Genomic DNA, 14,103 nt, shown 5'->3' on the forward strand with positions numbered 1-14,103 from the left:
AGACGTTTTATGTGTGCCGGGGGTCAAAATAAATTCAGGATACCAGATTTACTTGCAATTGAGTCACTTAGGGCATTGGCACACTTCTTTTAACATTCAGGGGACATTTCTGTCCAAACTCACTGTGTTCTACACTCAAACCAAGCCACAAATAAACCATTCGGTGTTCCAGGTCGGACTTTGAACTCAACCAAGATTTATGAGAACCTACTAACTCGAAAGTGAGATTCACCAGTTATATGGGGAAACTTAGAATCCCAGGAAAAAGAATCAGCTAGCAATGAGGTGAGGATAATGAAAATGACACTCAAGAGCAAGCTCGGAGACATTGAGGACACACATGACTAGAAACGCCAATAGAATATGACAGAGGAGGTATAGAGAAGAAGATAAAACGGGGCAAAAGCTTGCCTGGATTTTGAAGGTGGAATGAGCTTATACTGCAATATTGGGGCTTACATGACAGAGTAGGGAAATAAGATTACACACAGACTGGAATAAATGAAATCTTGCAAGACTAGCTATCTCACTTTAGCAGGCAGCCAAACAGCAATGCGGGGAGGATATGGATAATATGCTAGAGAGCACTGGATTACTGTGTTCAACTGATCACCAGTTGTAACTGCTAAATCTCTCCTATCTAAAGAAAGTATTCCGGTGGCAATAAACATGTTACAGAAGGTAAGGGCCCTAGGGCACATGGTTTACCATTGACCAATATCAGATCTATAACCCCAGTTTTGGTGTGCAAATTGATCGAAGTATTTCACAACATGCTGGTCAATGGGAAGCTGTCGACTTCGATAAGAGTGCCAGACAGGGGGCTCCTCCGCTAAGGCAGAGGAGCGTCGCCTCACTGTTCTCAGAGCAGGAAAAATAAAATGATAATAACGTTGTTATTTTTGGTGGGTTCGGGGCTGTGTTTGGGCGGGGCAGGTGGTCACAGGCAGTGGAGTGGTTGCACACTCTAAGTGCACATGACGGTTTGGCCAGGTGTCTTGAGCCAGCCAAACAGTCATACTCACCTTGTGTTCCCCGCCAGGCCGCCTGTTTGAGAGCCGAACCGTGGTGCTCAGCCAATCACAAAGCTGCATTGCAGCATTGCGATTGGCTTAGGGGAGCCTTGGTGTGCTTCCTGGTTCCTGACGGAGTGTGGGGACGATGGAGGAGAGACACAACGAGGAGTTAAGTGTTTCTTTTATTTTGTATTTTGTACCCCACAACCCCCTGCCCTTCCACCTTTGTTCCCTGCCGGACACGACTGGTGTCAGACATACTAATGATACCAAAACAGGAGCAACACCCACAGGAGTGGAATTCCTACATGTCACTATCCATGCTAAATAATGTAAAAGTGCAGAGCAACGTCTTAACTTACATGTTTCTTGGGGTTGTGCTAGCATTGACTCTTACAGATGAATATGGTTTTGTACCACATAGGAGTACGCCATTGAATCTACATAGGCCACCTCTTGTCACTCACAGCCAGGAAGGTTTGGACGACCCTTATGACCTAGCTGTTCTAGCTATTGAAAAATAGCCTTTGAAACACTAGGCTTGACCTACATGCTGTGTGTACTCAAACTCATGGGAGGGACCCTGTCTTTTTAGGAAGGATCGAAATATTGCATTCTGATTCCAGAGCCTGAGGAAATACTAGTCAAGTGATATCTGATAGCTGGTCCATAGAGAGGGGAACTAGGAAGGGCTGACCTGTGCCCCATTTCTAACGGCATGAGAGCTGGAACCATCAATGTATTTTTTAGGGTGAGCATTGTGAGACAAGGCATGAGGGTGTTGGACTCTACACATGTGTTCTGGATGTATGAAGACATCCTGCTATATTTACATGATACAGTCTGGTCAGTCCCACGTTGCATGCATGTGTTGACTGTTTTGAGAGATATTGGGGCTGTGTGTGAAGCATGCAAAGAGCAGATTAGTCCCCATGGGAGATTTAAGAAGACTTGAGCAAGGGAGACATCCAGACTTTGAAATTTAGTGGTAACTGATTCACTTCTAAGTTTAGTCATGCAAGTGGTGCACACAACAGAAGAGTATAATATAAGCTCGACATGGGGTGAATTATACAGGGCATGAGGAACATTCTGTCCTCTCTTTCATGGCTAAGGTGCTAGTGGCCAAAATAGTCCTCCTGTCGAACTCTTTATATTCTCTGCAGCGAGCTATGAATTCGCTGCCAGCACAATTGTGGAGCTGGAACACCTAGTGAGTCAATTTGTATGAACAGCAAAGAGCAAATGTCCTGCACTAAACATCATGAAGCTTTCTTTGAAGGTGAGAGGACTGGGGCTTCCAGACGTAAAGCAATAATGTATGGTCTTGCAGCTGCAGAACATGGCCCATTGACTAGATGACCTATCTAATTGTGAGCCAAAGCTTCTTAATGGTACCCACTGATGAACAAACTTGCAAGAGTTACTGATGATGGGGGTGGGGTGGTGTAGAAGTAACTCCTTTCAATAAGGACAGCAGAAGAGGCCAATGTTTATTTTGAAGAGCTTTATTGAGACACAAAGTTAATGAGACCCCATCCAGTCATGGAGCCAGCTTAACTGCCACACAAGCAGTTCAACCCAGTGCCTGGTAACGCACCCTACATTCCAGAACAAGAGGAACGTGAGCCTCAGAATTATTCAGGACACCACACTTCCACCCCCCTTATCATCCAAAATAAAGTTACTAACTTTGTACAAGCTTAACCAAACTGAAACTATATCTTAAGAAATAGGTAAAACAGTGCAGCCGAAATCCATGACAATAGGACGTAAAGGGCAGAAGACTTAAGAAACATAATCTTGCAGATGGTAAGGAGTACGCTTCAAACGACAAGGCCTGCCACCTCTTTCATTCACAATGGCATCTTTTGGAACCGAATTCTGATTCTCAGCACGAGCAATGGATGCACTGACAGTGGTGAATTTAATGGGACATTTTCGCCACTCTTCCCAAATTCCAGATTTTATGGTCACTGATCTTTATCGCATTTTTAAAAACTTTGATCACCTCAAAAAGTCTACTGCACTTGGAAGTACCACTATTTTTCCTGGGAGACTTAATTTTGACCCAGTCACCCACATTGACAAAAGTACTCTTCACACCCTTTCTTTCATCATACCAGACTTTCCTTTTGTTCATCACCTATCTTTCCTTTTCCTTCCAGCCTTCAGCCCTTGCTACTCCATCGTCCACCAGCAACCTCTTTGTGGTAACCCACAATGGAACAACGTCTATATTTGGCAGCCTTCCTTTAAACAAACGAAAGGGAGCTACCCCAGTGGAAGAATGGGAAGTGAAGCAATACTCATGCACTTTTTTATTGATTCCCAACTCCCAACTTTCACCACAGGCAACAGCTTGTCGCATGGTCTTTTTGAGAACTTTGATATATCTCTCTACAACACCATTGCATTGGGTGGTAAAGAGCACCTCTCTTGTGCCTAATTCCCTTTGAACTTAAGAACTCTTCCATGACCCTTGAGGTGAATTGAACACCGTTGTCTGACAAAAGTGTTAATGGAAAACCTTCACGTTCAAAAAGTTCTTCTAGGAACTCAACTACCACAGAAGACTGGACAGAATTAACAATTTTGATGTCAGGCCACCGAGAAAACATGTCAATACATACAATGACATAGCAGTCCTGAGTCTTAAGTCGCACGGGACCTAAAATGTCAATGGAAATGTCCGTCCATGGACCAGAGGCTTGTTCCCTAATGACCATGGGCTGTGTTCTACATTTCAGAACCCTGTCAGAACATGCACACTCTGCACATGCACGCACTAATTTCTCCACATGCACATCCACAGCTGGCCACCAGTAAGCCTCCATGATTCTTTCTTTCATTTTTGCAATACCCATGTGAGACGCATGAGCAGAGTGTGCATGTTCTGACAGGGTTCTGAAATGTAGAACACAGCCCATCCTCGTCGCCAAAATGTAGAATTAACGCCTTTCAATAAGGACAGCAGAAGAGGCCAATGTATATTTTGAAGAGGTTTATTGAGACACAAAGTTGATGAGACCCCATCCAGGCAGGGAGCTAGCTTAACTGCCACACAAGCAGTTCTACCCAGTGCCTGGCAATGCACCCTACATTCCAGAACACATACATAAAAAATATCAATACGTAATAAGGCAGGTAGAAAGAGTCTGGGAGACAGTACTGAATAAAAGTATGAAAACTAGCCCTATTTTTGATTGTCTTGCAGTTGTTGATCCTGCAGCAGTTAATCCGTTCAGAAGAGCCATGGAGGTAATGCAATAGCGAGATGAAGGCTGCCTGATAACCAGTGACTTATATCGTACTGGGACATATGTAAATATGCACTAATAAAATTTGAGATAGGACAGATTTGGGTAGAGTCTCTAGAAGTGTCAGAGATAACTGAAACCCTGAGAGGCATTGGGTGTTGCTAAATTGGTTACTAACACATATGCAAAATTACGGCGGGACAAGGGTAGAGCCCTTAAGGCTGCAGAACAATGGGATGAGTCCATAGTCCTTAACAGACAAAGACAGGAAAAGGGCACATCTTCAGGTGAAATATGCAGCAGTGCCAGGTTTAAGCTAGTCCAGTTTAATTACTTACATAGAACATACCATTACAAAAGTCAGCAGCAGTGGAAAGAGTACTACCCGCACAAGTACCTTCCTACAGATGTGGTCAGTCATAGAGACAATTTTTTACAGTGCTACCACAGACTGCACCCCTGCTACCAAGAGGGGTGGATGAGCACACTGCCATAGGCAATGACTCCTACAATATTTTACTAATGTCTGGAACACACAAGCATTAAAAATAAAATACAGTTATATTCCTGTTTGAGGAAAAAGGAGAAACACATTTATTCATAGCAGTGGTGCACTTCATTTGTACCAAATAATGTGAGGGTTTTTGGAACTTTGATATAGAGTAAAAAAAGATTTCTTTTGCAATCCTAATGTGGTACAATCAATCCACAAAATACGATTAATTTGAATGAAACCAAAACAGCCAAATGAGTTTTGTCTTAAAAAAAAGACTTCCTCAGGGCCGTTGACGTGTATCACCAAAGTTGCAACACATAATTTGTACTTGCATTAATACTGATATACATAGTTTATCTGGGCGCAAAGAATTCACCAAACAGCAAGTTGTTGTTGTTGCAGAGTAGCATAGTATCTCGAGAGTCCACAGTGGTGAATGTGTCTATCATTAATAGTCTACAGTATGTATACAAAGAACCCCCTCCATAAGGGGTTTTATCATCGAGGTGAGGCTCCACCTCCTAGGCTCATGTGTGCTAGGGATGACCCCCAAGAAAAAAACACAAAGAGCCTCGAAGTGGAGCCTGACCTTGGGAATAATTCCTAGAACCTAATAGTTGAGTATGAATTTAAAATGTACAAAGAAGGTAAAGCAAATGACTCAATTTGCGTTATAATATTTATTTATTGAATTACTTGACCATTTTCTATGGCGCAGACCAGACCCTAAGGAGTGTCAGAGAGCTTTACATAAAGAGTTCGATATGCAATGCAGCCGTAATGCGTTTACATAAACGGGTCCATAAAAGCAAGGTATAGTGTGATAATACAGCATGTAGAATCACCCCTGTAAAGAAGCATATACAATTAATTCTACAATAGAGGAGAAGTGTAATATGTGCACCATTGGATTCGATTTGGGCGGTAGAGATAAACAAGAAGTCTCAGGATTCCGAACAAGAAAGAGGAGGAAGACTTTTGAGGTAGTCATTCCAAGCTGGGGATACTAAAGGAGGAGTCAATCAAATAGTAGGTTTTTCAAAAATAGTTTTAAGTGTTTCAAAATTAATTTAAAAAATCCAATGTTTTACACAACATACCACGTGCCAAAAGTGTTTTATTTCCTTCACTAAAGATAATAGCAATGGCATCATTGATGTTTCCCCCCAAAATGTATAGTTTATCACAGGTATTTTGTTGTCAAAGTGGAGACACAAGGATTTTAAGCAGGTTTTAAAACAGGTAACCAAATTTAGGTCACCCATATAGGTTATTTTATTTATCGACAAGGGCTCAGTTCGACTTGGCTTCAACCAAGTTTAGAGACTGAAATCCACATTTCATGTTTTACCACAAAGCGTCATACATTAATAAGCATTGGCAAAACCAACAGGACTGGCATTGACTGCCAACCTTTTGGCTTTTTCAGTGCTTGTTCTGTTTTGTCATGTTTTTTTGTAAAACGGTGGTGCTGGGGGTGCTGCCAGGCCCTTGCCAATGAAAAAACACAACAGTGACTAAAAGCAACACAACATTATGGTCTAAAAAAGCACATATTGACATAGTAGTCGCTGTCACTGAAGGGAACTACTTTGTGTGTGGATGTGCTTCTTGTCAAAGAGCAGAATACCGTCACTTGCAGTAAAGATAGCCAATGGATAAGTGCCCCATGCAGTATACTGAAGGAGGAAGGAAAATGTGAATGACACAACACCAGGCCAATGGATGAAGAGGGCTGGCCCAAAGCTCAAATAGGTAATTATTTTATAAGTATACATAAAAAGGTCTTGAACACCAGCAGACCTTAAAAAATGGGAGAGCCCTTCAGGTATTGCTCATCACAGCATGAGAAAAGATGTAAGCAGACATAAATATACAGTGATGTGATATGAGTGATGCACAGTTTCTGGTAAATGACAAAGGGCATTTTTCTTCTGCTATCACATCACAGTGTTATTTAATCGATCTGTGCAGTACTATAATAGCATTTTAAATCACAGCCATAATTTCCAAGGAGTGTTAGGAGCCATATCAAACAGCTACAAATCCAATGTATGGAATGTGTGTCACCTCTGACATTAACACATTTAAAGATCTTACATCATAAGACATACCTCTCGTAAGGATCCTGGTAGGCGGCAAAATTTGTAGAAGGCATAAATGGGTACCATTGCCATGGAGGATATGGCAATAATCCAGCCTACGATATTTGCCCATTCCGGAAAAATATAACTTCCATAAACAGGTGGATTAAATGTGACAATGCTGACCACCACTACAAACTGAAAACAAATGAGAAAAGTCATAGATTAGTGCATTCTATTTGACCAGATTTATTGGAATGTCCATACATAAACATATTGTGGTCATAAAAAATCATTCAGGCTTCTCTGCACTGATCTTTTAGCCCTCCAAATACCCAGAAGAGCTGATGTTATAAATTGACTATTGCTGGGTGACATATTCATAGGAGGAAGTAGAAAATTTTCCCTGGTCAGGTAGCTTTAGGGATTACATTCCAGCCTCGAGCACACGCTGCATTACAAGTCAAAGTACATAGGTGTATTTTCAAAATCACAATTTATATTTTAATGATCTTTCTATTTTTTGGCCTGTTGGCCTCTTCTTTCTTTTTTAGCCTTAAAGCCAGCAGTTGTTTTGTCGTTCGGGGGCATCCTCCACAACTTTCTCAGGGCTCTATAATCAAAGGTTTTTCCTTGTAATTCCATCCCGGGTAAGAAAAAGGTTTTTGTTAAGATCTTTGCAATCATCACCACTGAATGCGACCTCATGTCCTTATCCTGTATATTGTCAATTTGTCCAGTTATCACTACCAGGAGTTGTCTCCTCAATCCAAAGAAATCCTCCCAATCACCTGTCACGGTTCGTCTGTTCCTAGCCACGTGTACGAGTGAGTGAGCTCGGATCCCAGCACTGGGATCCGAGCTCACTCACTCGTACTCGTGGATAGGAACAGCGCTGGGATCCAAGCTCACATACTCGTGGATCTTAATGTGAAAATCTTAACAAAAAACCTTTTTATCGGTGACGGAATTATAACCGGGATTAAGGAGAAATTCCTTGATTATGGAGCCCTTGATGACGAAAACATGTGTTGGCTTTAAGGCTAAGAAAGAAAGAAGAGGCCAACAGGCCGAACAATAAAAAGTTCATTAAAAAATAAATTGTGATTTTTAATATACCACTATGTACTTTGACATGTAATGCAGTGTGTGCTCAATGCTGGAAATTGATGTACATAGTGGTCTTTGATCACAAGATTTGGGGAGTTGGGTGAATCGCCAAACCATTTGTACAGGTATTAGATACGTTGCCCTTACCATGCACCAACCTTCTCCCTCTCTCCCCACTAATTTCCCTGGTGAATTTCATCAGATCAAACTTGAGAACAGAGGCACAGAAGAGTGGAGCTGCCTAAAGTAGGATATGGAAGCACTAAATGATCACATTTAGGTGGTTCATCTGTCCTTCAATGGCCCGGCCTGTAAGAGTGAGCATTCCCGCACACATTAGAGTAGAATGGTCTGTGGTGGCTCTGATTTCACCATTGAGCCTGGCTGTTCTCTCGGGTCTTTGAATGTGTCGCAATTGGTTCTTGGGCTGTGGGAGCAAATGTTTGAATGACAAGATGTTGTGCCATGGTAAACTGAAACCACAGCTGGACATCACAGTTGTTCACGGTGTGTGAATGCTGCACTTAGAGGAGTGCCGAGGAGATGTAGCTTGCAGAGCTGCTCTGTTAAGAGGCTCATGATATGAAGGTTTGCCTCAAAACCCACAACATTGGTGACCCTTTTTTTTGGCAGAACCACTGTATTAGGATTGAATGACAAGATGACTCAGTATAAAATATAGAAAGATGAATTTTCAAAACCCAGGTCCTGTGCGCACAAACGAAGCATGCGTGATCTGGCATTAGAGGTGCCTGAAGAAACAGATCAGAGGAAGGGAGACAGAACACTCCTATAGAGGATAAACGCCATGCATACAGATGTGTCATAAAGATCCAAGATTGAGGCAGCAGTCAAGGCAGTAGAGAGTGAAGTGTAGGGAGCTGTCGATGCATGATGTTCAAATTGCAGAGGATCTGACTGAGGCACCATCCAAAGTGTGTACTTTGAAACAGAAGGGGCAGGAAGTGAAATAGGCACTGGATAGACTGAATGCGTTCAGAAAACTGTGTCATTGATAGTGTTTTGAAGTTTGAGGGACGTGTGATGGTGTGAGGCAATTTGAGAAGGAGTTCCAATATGGAAACGGTCAGAAAAACGCGGGCCCAGCCACTCGTGTCCCAAAAATGCAAGCGCAACCACGCTTGTCCTAACCATGCATATGCATTAACAGGCGTGGTTAAGGCAGTGCGCGGTCTAGCTGCTGGAATTGGCGGGCTAAAGAAGAAGAAGGAAGAGGAAGGATCGGGAGGAACGTGGTAAGGTAAGTGGGGCTGGGTTTTCAAGGGTTGGGGTAGTTTTCAGGGCTGGTGGGGTGGGGGAAGTTTTTTGGGCTCAGTGAGGGTCGGGTAGTTTTTAGGGGTTGGGAGTCGGGGTAGTGGTAAGGCTTAGGGGGTGTCAGGGTTGTTTTTAGAACTCGGGGGGGTTGGCTAGACTTTAGGGATCAGTGGGAGGGTTGGGGTCGTTTTTAGGGCATACGGGGAGGGTCAGAGAAGTTTTTAGGCTTCGGGGAGGGGGTTGGTTTTCAGGAGGGAGGGGGCACTATTAGGGATCAGGGTGGGTGCTTAGGGGGCTGTTTTTTGGGCTCAAGGCGGTTTTCAGGAGGGAGGGGGCACTATTAGCGATCAGGGTGGGTGCTTAGGGGGCTGTTTTTTGGGCTCAAGGCAGGGATCGGGGTACGTTTTAGGGCTGGGGCAGGGACGTTTTTAGTGCTTGGGGGAAAAGGTTGGTTTTCAGGAGGAAGGGGGTAGTTTTAGGACTCAGGGCGGGGGATAAGGGTCGGGGGTTACACATACCTGGTAAGTCTTAAGCACGCATACCTCTTTGCCATACATGCCTTAAAACCGTATACCTAGGGGCCGATTCCGATCCAGGTCAGAAGGGCACCGAACGTGATCCGGCCAGAAAAACTACGCGCCGTATGCGTGTTTTCCGCCCGACTCGTACAGCTGTATGAGTGAGCAAGTACGATGCGAGCTACATGAAATTCACCGACTGACTCGTTTCTGGGTCCGAACCGCTCCGTACGTCTCGGTCGGAAGCTAACCGTGGTGTGCAATGGATGCGATTCACGACCGAGCCAGTACGATGCACGCTTCAGACAGCCTGTGCGAGCCAGAGTGTCTGGCTCGCAAAATGTCTGGGTGGTTGCTTTTGGGGGTCCGCTTCGGACCCCCTGTCACCCGCAGCCCTACGACTCGGACACAGGGGGAGACCCATGGGTCTCCCCAACACAGGCATGTACGGTGCGGATGGCACCGACGCGTACTCACTGTAGGGGGCGCAATTGTCCACGACGTACCCATTCAGTCAATGGGAGCCCATGTACGCGTCGTACAACCGGCTCCCATTGACTTCTATGGGAGTCCGACGGAACCGAGTCCGACAGCATACGGCCGCATCGTACTCGCTCGGTCGGACTGCAGGACTCCGGCTTGGTCGGAAAACACTCCGGATCCAGCTCGGTCGGAGTGCTTTCCGACCCGGATCGGAATCGGCCCCTTAGATGGAAAAGCATGCGTGATAAAGGCTTATGCATGGTTAAGACTTGCGTGGTTAAGACCGCGTGGAACCGAGATGCATGGTAATCGCCTGCGTGGTCACACAACTGTTCCGATATGCGAATACTGGGTGTACCATACACACTACCAGTCACTGATGGAGGTTAGAAGCAAATTTGAATGATTTACTCAATCTTCCAGAGGGAGATCACTCACAGGTGGAGCAGAGGGTGTTTCAGAAGCCCTCTGGTGGTACATGTCGAAAGGCAAATGATGGCAGCACAGTGATGGCAGTTCTACCCACAGCGGGTAGCAAATAAGGTCTTAAAGGTGCTATACCATAAATAACCAGTTATGGTTAAAAAAATCACCTCTTGCACTTACCTGAATTCAGCATGGACAGTGACATGGAAAAAGGCCTTACTACACATCAAAACGGAGGTGATGAACAGAGGATTGCAAGCATCCGTGAGCATGGCAGTTAAACTGGAAGTGTGCTACATGTAAAACTGTACATTTTCACTCGGGTGGCTACAGTCAAATCCTGCCAACCTGGGTACAACTAAAGGAGGAACTCTACATTGCACATGTTTCTTTCTGAAAATGCACTGGGCAACTGGCTGAAGAGTATACTTTGCCCATCGTCCTAACGACGGATCTCTATGGGGGTTTGTCGGGGGTCATGATGGAATTTACTGTTTGAGATGTTGTAACATAGGGCCTAACTACAATGTGAGTCGGAAAGGCTTTCCGACCAACATTATAGGTTTAAACTGCCCAGAGAATCCGACTCGGTTCCGATGGGCTCAAGGAGCCTGTCAGCCAGTCGGAAATGCCTCATAATCCCTTACGGAAGGAGTTTCCACCTTGGGGATTATGATGGCATTTTCAGAAAGTAGTTCTATGTAGGCCTTTCTGACATGGAACTGCTGTCCAAAAGTGCCTTGGGGGCCATCTGTGGCCCTGGGGGGAACCTCAGGTGCCCCCCTCCACATCCCTCCAATGTGCGGCAGGCACCGTGAGGTGCCTGCCACACGGTGCAGGGACTTTTCCCTATGGTCAGTCGGTTCCTTCCCCGCAATGGTGTCGAGTGGACGCAAGTTCGCCCAACATTGTAAAGACAGCCTAAGTCATTTGCTGTCAGTGTCTCTCCCTTCCCCCCTCCTCTGCTGTTACTTAGCGCCGAGATTTTTTAAAGATGATTTTGTTAATTGGATAGATTATCAGAGCAAATATGAAGGAACAGATCATGGAACCGGTGCAAAAAATATATTACATGTATTGCCAATACTTCATTTTATGTGTTTAACTGAGATATCCACAAATACATTTGTCAAAGAAAACAAACTAGGAGCACTACAAAGAAGACAGATAGCCTTCGAAGAAGCAGCTTGGAGACTTGGTTCCCACTGATTCCTCTCTCAGGAATGTTTCATTTGTTATATTTAGGTTTTTTTTTAATCTTAGAGAATAAAGACCTGCAATGAGCAGAGCAGAGAGTTGGTGTAAAAGTTGAAAATCCCATACATTTTTTTCAAAGTTTCACGATTTGGGAGCTACAGTTTTTACTCAACAGACTTAAACTTTCACACGCCTCCCATTATTCCGACTGCGGCCAGTAACATTGTTACCAGCCCCGTATCTCCATCAGGAATTATGAGGTCTGTGAAGGAGCCACTGGTAGCGTGCTACGTATGGAACTTATACTTCTCCAACAGTAGCGTAGCAAGGATGTACTGGGACCTGGTGCAAGCAAGGAAAATGGCCCCTCTGAATGCTGTTGGGATAACAAAATACAGCAATTATCAGGGCTCTGGGCCCCGGTGCACTGCACCTGCTGCACCAATGGTTGCTCCGCCCCTACTCGGAAAAACATATGTGTAACTCCACATTGGACATTGATGAAGCTCTAGCATAACAAACTAGTCAAATAACCCAGTAGGAAGTTTCATGACTGACCAATCAGTTCTTCTGTATCTTTTGAAATCTGGGGGACTCTTCTAATTCTAGAGGGCATGGACTTTGCATAATCAGTGCATGCAAGGGTCAGGAATAACTGCAATTTCCCCTGGACTGGTTTGAGCTGGTCCAAAGTAAATGTGTGTCCTTCCTTGAGACCTTAGGCATTGACCACATCTTTCTGGCAAACATGCGTCCAAAGATATTCACATTAGATCCCCCCACACCCCGATTGTACATTGTTTCCTGCATTATCCTTTTTTTAATTTTTGGAGTTTTATATAGAGCAAACTAGACCCGAAGGTATCAGAGCACCAGTTGTGTTACAGATGGACATATTATTTTTTTTTTTTGTTAGGCACGGGGAGATTAAGTGATTTGCCCAGAATCACAGGATGTTGAGCATCTCTGCCGAGAATTGAACTCGGTTTCCCAGGTCCGAGTTCGACCGTATTTGCCATTAGGCCACATTGATAGTGGCACAGAGTCACTACCTCAATACTTGTGGGCACACCTTGCACCACAGTTTCTCCGGTATGACTAATGCTTCTCAAGAGATAAGGCCTAAACCATTGAGTATTTTAGCATGGGTAGTACCGGGCACCAGACATTCATTCCCTTTATACTTCTAGAAGTGAGAGTTTGCCTGCCAAAGCTTTGGCTGGGCAGTTTGTATATTGGAAGGGGGGTTTTGTGGATTTCTTTGGGTTCAGAGGGAGTTTGTGGTAGGTCCCCCAAAAACTCATAAAAATGCCATCACTAGTAACTATTCATCAAACCACTTCTCCTCAAACACAGTGATAAGTTTGTGTTGACGAGTAGCAACCAACCTTTGTGGGCAATGAACTGCTACAGTGAAGAGAGATTTGGGTTACAGCTCTTATGACCTGGGCAGATGACTATTTATGTATTTTTTACCCCTCCATGGAGAGCAGGCACTTGCAAGGAGGCAAACATTTTGTAGGTCCCATTGAGAGAACAAGCGCTAATAGTGTAGCGCAGTACTTTATTTTGTATTTAGCTCCCAGACGGGCAAGACCCAAAGGGCAATGCAGTGTGTGTTTTTTTTCTAAACATCCCCAGACCTTCATCCCACCTTTTGTCATAAATCTGGTAGAAAGAATACTTTGTTTATAGGAGCACTCTTGGCAGAGGGAAAGCTCCTTCTGGACAGTCTCTATTTAAAAATGAGCAATGGACAATATTCTGCTATTTAAGAAGTTTTAGAAGCAGACTAGAATGAGCTATACTTACTTCTAAAAGTTCTGATCAATAACTTGACTGAATTGTTATGTCTCGGATAATAACAATAAAAACATAACTTTTGCTGTCTCACCGGCCTTATGTAAAAAGACAAAAACATATATATACGTACACCGTGGGATTTGGGATGATCTTACTCATCCACTGGTCTGTTCAGCTGCCATTCACATTTTGAAACCAGACTCAGCATGCAGCATGTGGGAATGGGTCAGCCTATTTCAGCCACTGGCTCTCTTACACTGTTAATAACAGCATTTTCCATGATCACATATACACATTTGAGAAAAAAGGTGGCATGACTGGTGGAACAACACTTTAATTTTCTGAGGTTTTGTTTTCATTCTTTATTCTTTTTTCCATATTTGTAATCGTCCTTGTGTACTTAAACTTTTAAACTGTGTATTTTGGTCAAGGTAA

General features: G+C 44.0%; 1 protein-coding gene across 1 annotated transcript in view; it reads right to left on the minus strand.

The window, feature by feature from the left end:
- Positions 1 to 14,103, minus strand: part of SLC6A3 (solute carrier family 6 member 3) — a 506,641-nt gene that overhangs the window by 8,277 nt on the left and 484,261 nt on the right. The window contains exon 13 of the mRNA XM_085604173.1: positions 6,887 to 7,054. Coding sequence (XP_085460299.1) covers positions 6,887 to 7,054 — 168 coding nt within the window. The remainder of the gene's footprint in view (positions 1 to 6,886; positions 7,055 to 14,103) is intronic.

The sequence above is a fragment of the Triturus cristatus genome, chromosome 5_1, assembly GCF_964204655.1.
Source record: "Triturus cristatus chromosome 5_1, aTriCri1.1, whole genome shotgun sequence".
Classification (NCBI taxonomy): Eukaryota; Metazoa; Chordata; class Amphibia; order Caudata; family Salamandridae; genus Triturus; species Triturus cristatus.